This window comes from Marmota marmota, unplaced genomic scaffold (genome assembly GCF_001458135.2).
Source record: "Marmota marmota marmota unplaced genomic scaffold, marMar, whole genome shotgun sequence".
Lineage (NCBI taxonomy): Eukaryota > Metazoa > Chordata > Mammalia > Rodentia > Sciuridae > Marmota > Marmota marmota.
In genome coordinates, this window is record NW_025999982.1 from 4,113,463 (window position 1) to 4,127,042 (window position 13,580).

The following is a 13,580-nucleotide window of genomic DNA, read 5'->3' on the forward strand; positions in this document are numbered from 1 at the left end:
TATTTTTATGTGGTGCTGAGGATCGAACCCAGTGCCTCACGCATGCTAAGCAAGCATGCTGCTATTGAGCTACAGCCCTAGCCCCAACTTTTACTATTTTTGAAAACCAAGTTTTTCATGGATGAAAGTAATCTGACTTGAAAGAAGCTGAAGCTTCCAATCTATTCTTCCTGAAGTGAGTTTAGTATGTTTCTGTTCATTCATTTGATGGTTTACAAATATTAAGCCCTGTGATATAAAATACATTGGTCTTTGTCCTAGTTTCCTGGAAGGGGACCTTTAGCTTTGGAATTCCCAAATGGGCCTCCTGGACCTTACCTAAGTTTATGGTATGGCAGACCCCTAGATAGAACTCCAGGTAGTTATCATCAGAACTGCACTGCAAGTACCCACAGAAAACATGCCAGCCACATATAACCAACATTATTCTCTCCAGCATGGGGTTTATAACTTTGTGGAAGAGAAGTAAATAAATAAACAGGACAAACAGTGATAAAAGATCTCAAAGAGTATACTCCATTTCAGGAAATGATAAAATACCTTTTAATGTAAGTCTATTTGTGGGAAATTTTTTTTTTTTTTTAAAGAAAGAGTGAGAGAGAGTGAGAAAGAGGGAGAGAGACAGAGAATTTTAATATTTATTATTTTTTAGTATTTGGCAGACACAACATCTTTGTCTGTATGTGGTGCTGAGGATCGAACCCAGGCCGCACGCATGCCAGGCGAGCGCGCTACCGCTTGAGCCACATCCCCAGCCCTGTGGGAAATTTTTAATATCAATTAAATCTGACTACTTGAGTAGTTGCTTGTTAGGGACAAAGAAGCAACTTATGAATCTATGTCTGATTTGGCTTCATATTTTGAGTTCCAAAGATGAAAAAAATGTCTGAGGAGTTGCTGAGTTGTACAGAATAAAATAGTTTCCAGGTGTGCCTTACCTGCAAACAGATCAATGCTATAAGGGTGAGGGTACTTGTAACTTAATCCAAATCAACCTCACAGCAGTTGTTTTTAATTTAGACCCTCCAGACACAGGATTTATAATTCCCATGACAAGTCACCTATGATAAGTTCTTTTTCTGCTTGTTAATTTGCTGGTCTGCTGAAACAGGGCAAGGTATGAAACAAGGTCAAAGGATACAAAACATTACCATGCATGCTGTGCTCCAAATATCAGCAGGAGTATTATAGCCAGATCCTATCAGAACTTCCAGGGAGCGATATTGCCTTGTTTGAATGTCTTCAGTAAAATGTTTGTGCTGAGCAAATAGAAAGGAAACAGTATTTTAAAATTCATTTATTCTAAAAAGCAACAAGTCAGGATTACTTAATAATGAAGATGAAAATAAATTCTCTTAAGTTTTTCCCCAAAGTTTCCATTTAGCTAACTTTTCAAGTATCACTTTGAAGCTATTACCCCCAAACAATCCTTAGCCTTACCACATGCTATTCCAAATTATTTTTGTAACAGATGACAATAAATTTAATATAGATAAACAGATTTAGGAAATAATAATAGCTTTATAAGAAATGAAAAATTGTTATTCCAAATAAAAATTATGTTGCTCATTTGTCTAGAATTAACAGACTACTTCAACAAATGAAACTCAGATTCAACTCAAACTGTCTTAGCTATGTTTTCATTATGAAAACTAAAATTTGGGCTGGGGTTGTGGCTCAGCAGTAGAGCACTGGCCTAGCAAGTGCGAGGCCCTGGGTTTGATCCTCAACACCACATATAAATAAATAAATGAAAAGGTATTTAAAAAAAAACCAACAACAACTCAAAGTTGCAGGTTTTAAGACATTTATAACCACTTATACCACCTATAAAGAATTCTTCCTTCCCCTGTACACTTTTAATCCCTCAAAATAACATCAAATATGGCTGGGCACAATGGCACATGTCTGTAATGCTAGCTACTCGGAAGTTTGGGGCAGGAGGAGACAAGTTCAGGGCTAGGCGGAGCAACTTATTAAGACCCTGTCTCAAAAACCAAAAAGGGCTGGAAATGGGGGTCAGGTACAGAGTATAGTGATCCCTTCATGTGCATAAGGCCCGGGGTTTGATACATTATTTGAGATATTAAAAAACCCCACCTTTCAATAAGTCATGTATGAATGAAAAAAATATATATAGGACTATACTTCAAAATAATCTGGTCAAGGTTGAGATACAGAAGAAAAATGATTGGCCTGAGTGTTCATTATTCTATTTTATTTCTGTCTATGTTTGAAAATTTTCATAATTAAAAATTAAATGAATAACAAGAAAACAGAAGCTTAGTTTCACCTATATAAAGGAAAAAAATTCAAATAATATTAAAATAAGAACAGGATGTTATTTTTAAAAATGAGAAAATTAAGCTGGTGCACACCTATAATTCCAGCAATCCTATTGACTGGGGAGGCTAAGGCAGGAGGATTGCAAGTTCTAAGCCAGTTTGGGCAACTTAGCAAGAACCTGTCCCCAAATAAAAAATGGCTAGGGATATAACTCAGTGGTAGAACGTGTCCCACTAAGCACCCTACACAGAACAAATGAAACAAGAGAACCAAATAACTCTAAAATGTTTTAACAATATTCTAGAATAAAGACTGGAAATGGGATCCTCTTGGATTCTGGATCATTTCCTCTTTTTTCTTTTGAGTAGTCTTCATTTACATGCAAACCATTCTGTAAGTAATATGGCACTATATATCTAAAAGCCTTAAAAAAAAAAAAAAAAAAAAAATCACCTAACTTTTGACTTAGCAATTCTACCTTTAGGACATGTCCTAAAGATAACTATAAACAGATTCATGCAAAAAGAGTATCAATCACAAAGAGCTGTCAAAAATGCTTAAAGACATAGGGAATACTATGTAACCATCTGATTTAATATAAAAAGTATATTGAGTGAATTAAAAGATCACAATTTTTAAGTTAGATTGCAGTTTTGAAAAAAGAAGTTGGGTGGAGGGAGGTTATGAACACAGCCATTAAAAGTATGAAAAGAGAATAATAGTGATAATACAAGATTGCCCAGGAGTTCATCTTACTGAATCTGGGTGATGGGTGAACAGGTGGAGGTTGGGGGTGGATTGTTCATTATTTTATCATTTTTCCTATTTTCATAGATATATCTGAACTTTCCAAAAAAAGGTTTAAAAAAAAGTGAAACTACATTTGTCACTTCAAAACATAGCACAAAGACAAGTTTAACTTACCACCCAACAGGCGTTTCCAAGATCAGCAATCTTCACTTTGAGTTTTTCTGCATTTTTTGGCTCAAGGGGATTAACGAGGAAATTTCCAGCAGTGGATTTTCCTACAGACAACAGGCACTGTCAATAAAACTATTTAATGAATAAAAAAAACCCCAAAGGGCTCTAATAATTCTCTCCAAGGTAAGAGTTAAACAGGCCCTCAACTGGCAACCTATAATAAGTTTTCTAAGACAAAAAGAACACAGCAATAACTTCTATTTCTAGAATTAAAACCTCTGTGATCAGAGCACCAAGTGAAATATTCTGAAGCCCATACACAATCAATAAAATTCAAAGTTAGCTATTGCTTTACATACTAAAAGGAACTTGGACACCTGCTGTAAAACTGTAGTTACAAAAACAATGGTACTTTTTAGTCTAGAAATCATGAATGTGTTGTGCAGGGGAGAAGTGTTGGTGTATCTGCATGGATACCTTTATTGTCCAGTGGTCCATTATGTTCCTGCTCTTGCTCATCTTCACAAGGTATCTCCGCCCGAATGCTTTCTTGAAGTTGGCTGATGTCCTGTTCACCAAATGACTGGTCTACATTAGAGGAAGACTGGCACACCATGGTATCTGACACCTCAGAAGTTACAGGTGTACAAGAGTCTGTTTCTTCATTTGTGCTGCTGTCTCCATTTTGGGAGCTTAGGAGACTAGGTTCCTGCTTCAAATTTTGGACACCACAGTCATTAGCATTATGCAGATCCTCTTTAAGCCTCAATGTTTCTTTATTACTGTTCTCAGTATAATTTATGATTTCAATTATTCCATTGCAATTAATTTCTGCTGCACCACCCTCTACACCAGGTTCCATAAGTGTCTGATCCTGGCCAATGGAACTTGACTCTTCTAAGGAACAAACAAACAAAACAGGACGCATGTGTATGTATGTGAGTGAAACAACAATTTCTCACAAGATTAAACATTTCTAGAACTTATACTGAGTGACATAAAAACATGATTAAATATCTAAAACCTATTTATGGAAGAGCAAAGATCTTTTTATCCTTACCCAATGACTAAACAAAGTTTATGCTCTAATTCCTGAGAAAAATTAGAAATTACATTTGTATGTCACCTGCCTAACGTTTATGAAAAGATCTAAATCCTTACAAGGATACTCCCAGAGATGTACTTATATATGAAACCACTATATTATATAACAATGATATATTAATGTTAAATTGTGCCATAAAGTAATTTTTGTGATGCTCTATTTATACCAAGTTTTTCTTGGGTCATTTTATTAGATGGGTTCTCTTTCAAGGGTCTTTCAACAGGACTCTCTGAATCTTCTTGCTTGTTAGGTCTTTTTTGCCCAGGGCCCGACTCTTTCTCCATTTCCTCAATTTCCTGCATTCGCTTCTCTAGTAATTCTGCCTGGCGCTTCTGCTTCTTCTTCAATTTCTTCTTCTTATTCTTTGACATTTTGTCAGCCTGGGCGGAGATTACAAACAGATAAAGCCTTCAGGTGGCTAATCCATTATCCCTAGTTGGAGAAACTTTAAATACTTCCTAATTATATTTCATTCTTTCCCTAAGATTTTCCAATAACTTAAAAGCTGCAGTTAGGAGTGGTGGTGCAAGTCTGTAATCTCAGCAGCTCGGGAGGCTGAGGCAAGAGGATTTCGAATTCAAAGCCAGCCTCAGCAACTTAGTGAGACCCTATTTCTAAATAAAATATAAAAAGGGCTGCAGATGTCATTTAGTGGTTAAGCACCCCTGAGCTCAATCCTTGGACCAAAAAAAAAAAAAAAAAGAAAGAAAAGAAAAGAAAACCACCAGCAGATATTCTTATGAAACCAAATGAGAATAAAATTAACAACAAATCTTGGTCTTTTGAGTGGTCTGTGGGGCTAGTTTACTCTCGGACACTCAAATTTACAGAAGCATCACCAGTACAGATTTGCTGAAGATGCATGGGAATTTGCTGAAGAAAATTACAGAAGCGCAGGAATATGTTCTCCCTTGGTTTCCAAACTCTGTTTAAACAGAGACTATCCATAAGAGAAGAATGCATGCCTACAGCCCATTGATCAGAATTAAATATAGAAACCCCTTATACTTACTGGTTTAGGTTGGGGAGCAGTACTGACTGAAAAGAAAAGAAAACCAAGTAAGAATTCTAGTAGTATTTAGCAGGCAAGATACCCAACCAAAATGAAAAGTTTTTCTTGAACAGCCTATTGTTTTTAAGGACTTCAGTAGAAACCACATTATCATTATTTTTAAAGAAAACAAATAATGCATACAAAAGTTGCCAAACCTTAAAAAAGTTAAAATGAATCCTTCCCCAGGTAGCATTAATACACGCAAAGGGCCAAGTCCTAATTTCTGGTTTCCACTATTAATGCTGCTAAAATAATCTATTTTCCCATTCCCACACACTATTTAAAATAGAAAGTAACCAGCAACAAGCACCTCATCCCCAACCTGCACTTCCACCTCCAAATTCTTCCCCCTTGGAACTTGTCAATTTTAAGAGTGGGGCAGGGGGGCCTAGGTGACACCAAGAACTATAGTAATTTGCTATAGAATATATTATAAATAACAGTTTAATTTAGGTAGGATATTTAGCCTTTCCTTTAAAAAACATTTATAAACACGGTAAAAAACACACAATGAAAAATGTATCCTCAATCATTTTTAAATATACAGTTCAGTAGTGCTCACTATACCCACATTGTTGTACAAAAGAACTCTAGAACTTGTTCACTGTGCAAAACTAAACTCTTGTTTTAATTTCTTGTTTCCTTCTTTTTTGCTCTTCCTTTAAAGAAACTTTATGATAACTGTTGTTTGAACCTGCATATCAAGAAAGTTCCTCAAATATGACCGAGCTACTAAAATGGAAAAAAATGTTCACAACCATAATTTATTCAACATATACTATTATGTGGCATGCTCATAACTGTATCAATGTGAAATTTAATCATGGTAACTCTTGAAATCAAGTCAGCTAGCCAAAGCCTCCCAGTCAATGGTGAAGCTAAGATCAAAGTCTTATCCTAGTGTGTAAACCCAAGCTCTTAGCTGGGTGCAATGGTGCACACCTGTAATCCCAGTGGCCCGGGAGGCTGAGGCAGGAGGATTACAAATTCAAAGCCAGTTCAGCAAAGGTGAGGTGCTAAGCAACTGAGACCCTGTCTCTAAATAAAATACAAAATAGGGCTGGGGATGTGGCTCGGAGGTCAAGCACCCCTGAATTTAATTCCCGGTACCACCCCTCTACCAAACCACCCCGCCCAAGTTCTTAATGTTATCTTGTTCCTCTGCAGATAACTAACCCACAAGTGATCATGTAGGATCATGGTAAGCAGTAGCACAGCAAAAATGGCCATGAAATAAAGAAATAACACCTTTATACAACAATACAAATTAGCTATTTTAATATATAACATGTCTGTAAGAATCTCAGAGGAATAATGAGAAAAAAGTCTCCTGAAGGTTGATCTATTTTCTTAAATATTTTACAGTTAAATGATCAAACAGTGTCTTATTAACACCTTGGCAATAAACAATGGTAGAAATTTATCTAAACTTCCAATGAGAGCAAAGCCCCTCTTTGCCCAATATACCTGCAGATCCTGAAGGTGGAGGAGCTCCAGATCGCTGCCATTCCGTTGCTTCTGCGGCCAGCCTCCGAATGTACTGCTCATTCACTGACAACAAGATGTTTTCCGGTTTAATGTCAGTGTGGATGATTCGGCACTTTGTATGTAAATAATCCAGACCCTGTAACACCTGAATGAGAACACAGCAAATTTGTAAACACAATATAGAAGATTGGTCTAGACTTCCAAGTTTTATAAAGCTAATTCTATTTGGACATAATCTTTAATTAGGTACATTATAAAGACTGACAACAACAGAGAATCATGTACACATAATAGAATCATGTAGCAGGAACTTAACCTAACTTTAGCTTTCTATTTAACACAAAAATTTGAAAAAGGAAAAAAAAAGAGAGATGATCATGCTCGCATCTGCAGGACTCCGGCAATAGGGTTTTTCGAAGATGTAATTTTAAAATGTGTTTGTATGAACTGTTTACATTTCTTTAATAAAAACACACACTGTTTTGTGTTTGCTTGTAGAACCTTTATCAGCATTTTGACCCAGGTAGCTTCTTGCTGTGTACCTCGGGTTCTGGTACTGACACTTCACAGCGTGGAGGATGACGTCTGTGCACAGTTGCGTGGGCTGAGCTGTGCGCGCCAGTGCTGCGGGCCTCACCTGTCATGTATATGGCATGATGTATTTTTATCTTACAGAATAAATCAATTGTATATATTTTTCTCTTGATAAAATAAATAAATAAATAAATAAAGACTGACAACAAATATTCAGCATACCCTTTAACTGTTTAAATGTAGGTAAAGGAGATTTAGATATTTTCAATAATTACAAACAGGATAGACACAATACACCCCACGGGCTGGAAAAAAAAAACAACTTAATTTTAGCAATTAAAAAACCCTGATTTTTAAAATAGACCACATAGCAAAGAGAAAGAGACATACTTGCTGAATGATTTTTTTGACACAAGGCAGTGGAAGCCCCTGATAATTGGACTTGATGATCCACTTGAGCAGATGATGTCCCAAAACTTCAAACACCATGCAGATATCTAGGAGTTCATTAAGGAATAAAAAGGAGGCAGGCACAAAAGAAAAGAGCAAAACAAAAGATGTAGATTCCACCACAATGAAAATGTTACATATTGTTTTCTTTTGATACAAAAAGTTATAGAGCTTGATTGTCAATATTCTGAAATTCCAAGGTCTACTGCTAAAAAAAAAATCCATGAAAAGAGAAAGAGCTAGTTTCTTGATAAAAACTATACATATTAATAAACTCAGTGGTAAAAAGAAATAAAACCCACACACATAGCGCAAGCACTAAGCTAAAGCTATTGAGGAGATTTAGGCAAAGCAGTTTTTTCCCTAACATAGAGGGTTAATAGTTCCTACTATCAGAGTCTCAAAGTAAAACAAACAAAACCTGAATGATTCCAAGGCATTATAAGATATCAAAACTAGAAAAAAAAAAAGTCAACCTTTTTTTCTTTTTCTTTTTTCACAATGCTGGGGATTGAACCCAGTGCAGGCAAGCACTTCCATTGAGCTATAGATCTTTAGCCCTCGATATTTTTTTTAAAAAATAGAAAACTGACTTGATTTATGCTTTAAAGTTTATAAACTAACCTTCATCCTAGTGCCACCATGTGTACTCTTTATATTCAAACATTCTTATCACACCACAGAGCAGGAATACTCTTTTGAGTGTGCATGGCATCACAGAGATTTTGACAGTTTCAGTTGTCGTCATCTTTTTTTTTTTGGTGGGTGAGGGGTACTAGGGGTTGAACCTAGGGGCACTAAACCACTGAGCCACAACCCCAACCTGTTTTATTTCAGGACAGGGTCTTTCTAAGTTGCCCAGGCTGACTTCAAACTTGTGATCCTCCTGAGCCACTGGGATTACAGGTGTGTGCCACTGCACTCGGCTTATGTTGATGTCTTCTATCCTCATAAGTTTCAACATACATTAAATAGTCAAGACATAAACACAACATAGTAATAACCCACTGTCCAGGTATTAAAAAAATTTTTTTTTTAGTTGTAGAAGGACACAATGCCTTTATTTTTTAAAAACTGTAGATGGATAAAATACCTTTATTTTATTTATTTTTATATAGTGCTGAGGATTGAACCCAGCATCTCATGTGTATAAGGCAAACACTTCACCACTAAGCTACAACCCCAGCCCAGATTTTTGTTTTAAATAATATTTGCCACTAAAAGAAAGCCTGGACTGATTAGAAAAATGGCTAGATGCAAGGCTACGGGACAGGAAAAATACAGGATGAGCTTAGGACACCTTGCTGTGCCAAACAAGGGAATTAAAAAAAAAAGGGGAAATATTTTGAAGAGAATGCAGTTGCCAAAGAGATGACTATTTTAAAGAGTAAAGTTATGAGTAACAGACTAGCTAAAAATAGCCAGGTGCAGTGGCATAAGCCTATAGTAGTCCCAAAAAACTGGGAGGCTGAGTCAGGAGGATCACAAATTTAAGACCAGCCTGGGCAACTCTGTGAGAACCTGACTTACAATTAAGATAAAAAGATGTGAGCTGCAGTTGTGGCTAAGTGGTAGAGTGCTTGCCTAGCACGGGTGGGGCACTGGGCTCGATCCTCAGCACCACATAAAAGTAAATAAGTAAAATAAAGGTATTGTGTACATCTACAACTAAACAACAAAAAAAGGATGTAGAGTTCAGTGGTAGAGCACCTAGTTCAATCCCCAGGACTGCCTGCCCCTCCCACAAAAGAGTACATACACTAATGTTATTTTAGTGTGAGAGGGGCAGAAAGGAAATGTCTTCTTTAAAGACAGTCAAATGATAAATATACAAAATATGATGGAAACAGAAAAATCATCATTTTTATAATCACTATAATAATAATAGGTTCAGGTAAAAATCAATGAAACTACTATGTAAAAGACTATCGGGAAAATGATTATCACAGTATCAAAATACCACTTCACAGATTAATTATAAAAGGAACAAGGTATTTTTTTTTTACAACAGTGAATTCAAAGAGATAATCAAACTTAGCAGTACCAATGATAAACACAAATTTGCACTGTTTGCCCTCTGATACAGTACACTTGAGAATAAGACATTATCTATCATACTTAACAAAACTGATTAATTGAACTAATAATCAGACAAATCTGAATTAAGAAACAAACTAATAACTAGCCTAAATTCTTAACCAAATAAGAAAAAAAAAAAGGTTAATGACATGAAAGGATGGTTAATGGGACATGACAAATCAAAACAACAGGATCACATCTCAAGCTACTGTAATGAACCAAAAAAAAAAAAAAAAGACAAAATATAAAAAAAAACACAAAAAACTCTGTGGACACTGGGGAACAAGAGCAACAATCCCTGAAAGAAGGAAACAAATGAGTTAAATTCTAAGATTGCCCCCACTATACTGCCTTGACACTTTCTAGTCACCCTATGAGTTGAGTAGATCGAGCTGAAAGTCTGGGGAGACAAGGAAGCTATACAAGGCATCAAAGAGGAGAAAGCTATAGAAGAGAACTTGGGAATTTTTTTTTTTTTTAATATTTATTTTTTAGTTATTGGCGGACACATCATCTTTATTTGTATGTGGTGCTGGGGATCGAACCTGGGCCGCACGCATGCCAGGCGAGCGCGCTACCGCTTGAGCCACATCCCCAGCCCCGAGAACTTGGGAATTTACAGAGGGTTCCCTTCAAGTATTGTGCAGAGTACTAACAAGTGCATGTATGTGAGAAAACTAACAGAGGCAGAGAGGAAAAATAAAAAAGAATAAAGGCCTTGTGTCCACCTACAACTAAAAAATATTAGAAAAGAAAAAAAAAAAAAAAAGAGAGAGAACTGTCCCAGGGCATTGGGTAGAGTATTCAGGAAGGTCCTGACTCAGTAAAGAGGAATGTTTAGCTCTAAATCAAGCACTGTGCACCCAAGAATGAAGGTCAAGATTTATAGGAATGCAAGCTTTCCAGCAGTCAACAACATGTTTGGCATTATCTTTAAACATGTTTTACATTATCTTATTATCATTATTCTAGAATTGCAGCAAAAATGCAGGAAAACATATCCAAAATTACTATAACTCATTAAAGTACAATGTAAGAAATGAAAATACACTGAATGGGATAAATGGCAGATAAGAATAAAAATAAAATTAGTGAAAAGCTACAGCAATTGAAAACATTCAAAATGAGATACATGGAGAAAAAACAATCCAAACAACCAAATTTACTCAGCCACAAGAGTAAGCTGTGAGAGGAATCTCAAGCAACCCCCCAAAAAAGGGAGGGGAAGAAGGAAGGCACTACTTTTTGCAACAAATCAAGACATCATAAAAAATAATGGCAATGTTTAATTCAGTAGCAAAGCGTAGCGCTTAAGATTCTGGATGCCATTTCTCACAAAATAGAACTAGAGAAATGTTTGATTCTAGAGGAAATGTACAAAAAAAGCCTGGAACATCCTGATGAGCCAGATAATAAAGAAAGCCAGGCTGGGGTTGTAGCTCAGAGGTAGAACACTCACCTAGCATGTGAGGCACTAGGTTCAATCCTCAGCACCACATAAAATAAAGATATTATGTCTACCTATAATTAAAAAATAAATTAAAAAAAAAAACTGCCAAAGAGCTCATGTGGATCCTAACTCAAAACAAACAAACAAACAAACAGAGAGGGTTCTGGTGGAACAGGAATCCACCCCAGTAACCTATTTCTCTCCTAGGTGTTGCACTGGCAGATCCTTCTGATGTAATTATTTGAAATTCTGGAAGTATACTGGAAGCTTTCAACTTCCAAGGGAAGACTTGGATGGTAAATGGTGGTTGATTTTGGTCAATTTCAGCACAGTAGCAGCTACCATTTGCCTACTTTCAGACCTGTGGAGGTAGCCCTGCACATAGCTTGCAGGAGGAGCCAGGGTGCACAAAAAGGATACTGAACTAAACATCAAGGATCTGTTCTCTGACCACAGCTTCTAATCAGAGAAATGAGGTATAAAAAGATACACTTTTACACCTTTAACTGCTTCAAGCCCCTGCCATACCAAGTGACTTACAGAGATTTAAAGGGTCATTGCCCTTTTCTTCATCTTCATTTTTCTGATTCCCCTTTAGAAGCCAGACTTAAAGACTGGAATGTTTGAGAGCAATTGCATACATTGACAAATTGACTATGCATGCCCAGAGAAAGATACAGGCTCTCCAAAAAAACCTGAGAAGACCATTAATTTACGTCTTAGGCTGATCCTTCACAGAGATTTTTGTGATAGTAAAATCCAAACAAAAGCACAGCAAACCCTGAAGAAGGGGCAGAATCTGATTTCTAGAGTTACCATGCAAGAGTTAATGTCCAGTTTTCAACAAATTGTGGCTTATCTGAAAGAAACAAAAACTGTTCCTAAAAAAGACCTGACGGCAAATCTATTAAAGTCTTTGAAACAACTAATGTGGAAAAAGTCAAGAAAGTGATGTATGAACAAAACAAGTTATCAATAAAGAGAAAGAAATAAAGTAACCGAAAAGAAATTTGGAGGTCAAAAGTACAAATGAAACGAAAAATTCACTAGAGGAATTCCAAGGCAGACTTGAGCAGGCAGAAAAAAGAATAGGCAAACTTGAAGACAGAACAATGTTAATGATATATTGAGTCTGAGGAACAGAAAGAAAAGATAAGAGTACAATGAAGTGGCCCATTTATGGCAGTCTTAGAAGAAAATCAGAAAGGGACAGAGAGAATATTTGAAGAAATAATGACTGAAAAGTCCCAAATTTACTGAAAGACACAAATATAAACATCCAAGGAGCTCAGAGAATTAAAAATAAGATAAACTCAAAAAATCCACATCATAGGACAAGCAAAAATAAGATTCACACCAAGGTATATTATACTCAAACTAGAGAAAGAAAGAATCTTGAAAATTGCGAGAAGAGATCTGTCAGATGTAAGATTATCAGCAAATTTTTCATAAGAAACGTTGGAGGCTAGAAGGCAGTGGGCCAATATAGTCAAAGTGGTGAAAGAAAGACTGTCCCTCTTCTAGCAAAACCATCTTTCAAAACTGAGGGAGAAAGAAGATGGGTGCGGTGACTCACACCTGTAATCCAAGTGGCTGGGGAGGCTGAGGCAGGAGGATGGTGAGTTCAAAGGCAGCCTCAGCAAGATCCTATCTCTAAGTATCTAGTATCTCTGAATAAAATACAAAAAGGACTGGATATGAGGCTCCTGGGTTCAATCCCAGGTACAAAAAAAAAAGTGAGGGAGAAATTAAGACACTCACATATCAACAGTGAATAGTGGAATTTATACCACTAGATGTTCCTTGCAAGGAACCCTCAACAGAGTCCTACAAAGTAAAATGAAAGGACAGAAACTCAAAAGCCGTATGAAAAAATAATGATCTCAAGGTAAATACACAGGCAATTATGAAAGCTAGTATTACTGTACCTTTGGTTTATAACTCCACATTTTGTTTTCTACATAATTTAAAGACCCTTTTTTCTTTCTTTTTTCTTTTGGTGGTGCTTGGGATGAAATCCAGGGCTTCCTGCATACTAGACAAGTGCTCTCCAACTACATTAAAAACCACTATTCTTCTGAAGGAATTACTAGTTTTTATTTGGGGGAACATAATATATAAAGATAATTCTGTAACAACAATAACCAAGGAGTGAGCATGGAGCAAATTAAAGTAGTTTTTGTATGATAGTGAAGTTAAGCTCGTATAAATTC

The 13,580-nt window shown here is 36.3% G+C and overlaps 1 protein-coding gene across 3 annotated transcripts in view; it reads right to left on the reverse strand.

Moving 5' to 3' along the window:
- The window catches only part of Srpk1 (SRSF protein kinase 1), a 63,328-nt gene that overhangs the window by 14,487 nt on the left and 35,261 nt on the right, over window positions 1-13,580 (reverse strand). For all 3 annotated transcript variants that reach the window (XM_015487621.2, XM_015487622.2, XM_048805190.1), the window contains 7 exons: window positions 7,779-7,885; window positions 6,834-6,999; window positions 5,325-5,350; window positions 4,479-4,692; window positions 3,685-4,104; window positions 3,211-3,311; window positions 1,152-1,259 (listed from right to left, as the gene is read on the reverse strand). In XM_015487621.2, the coding sequence (XP_015343107.1) occupies window positions 1,152-1,259; window positions 3,211-3,311; window positions 3,685-4,104; window positions 4,479-4,692; window positions 5,325-5,350; window positions 6,834-6,999; window positions 7,779-7,885 (1,142 nt within the window). The remainder of the gene's footprint in view (window positions 1-1,151; window positions 1,260-3,210; window positions 3,312-3,684; window positions 4,105-4,478; window positions 4,693-5,324; window positions 5,351-6,833; window positions 7,000-7,778; window positions 7,886-13,580) is intronic.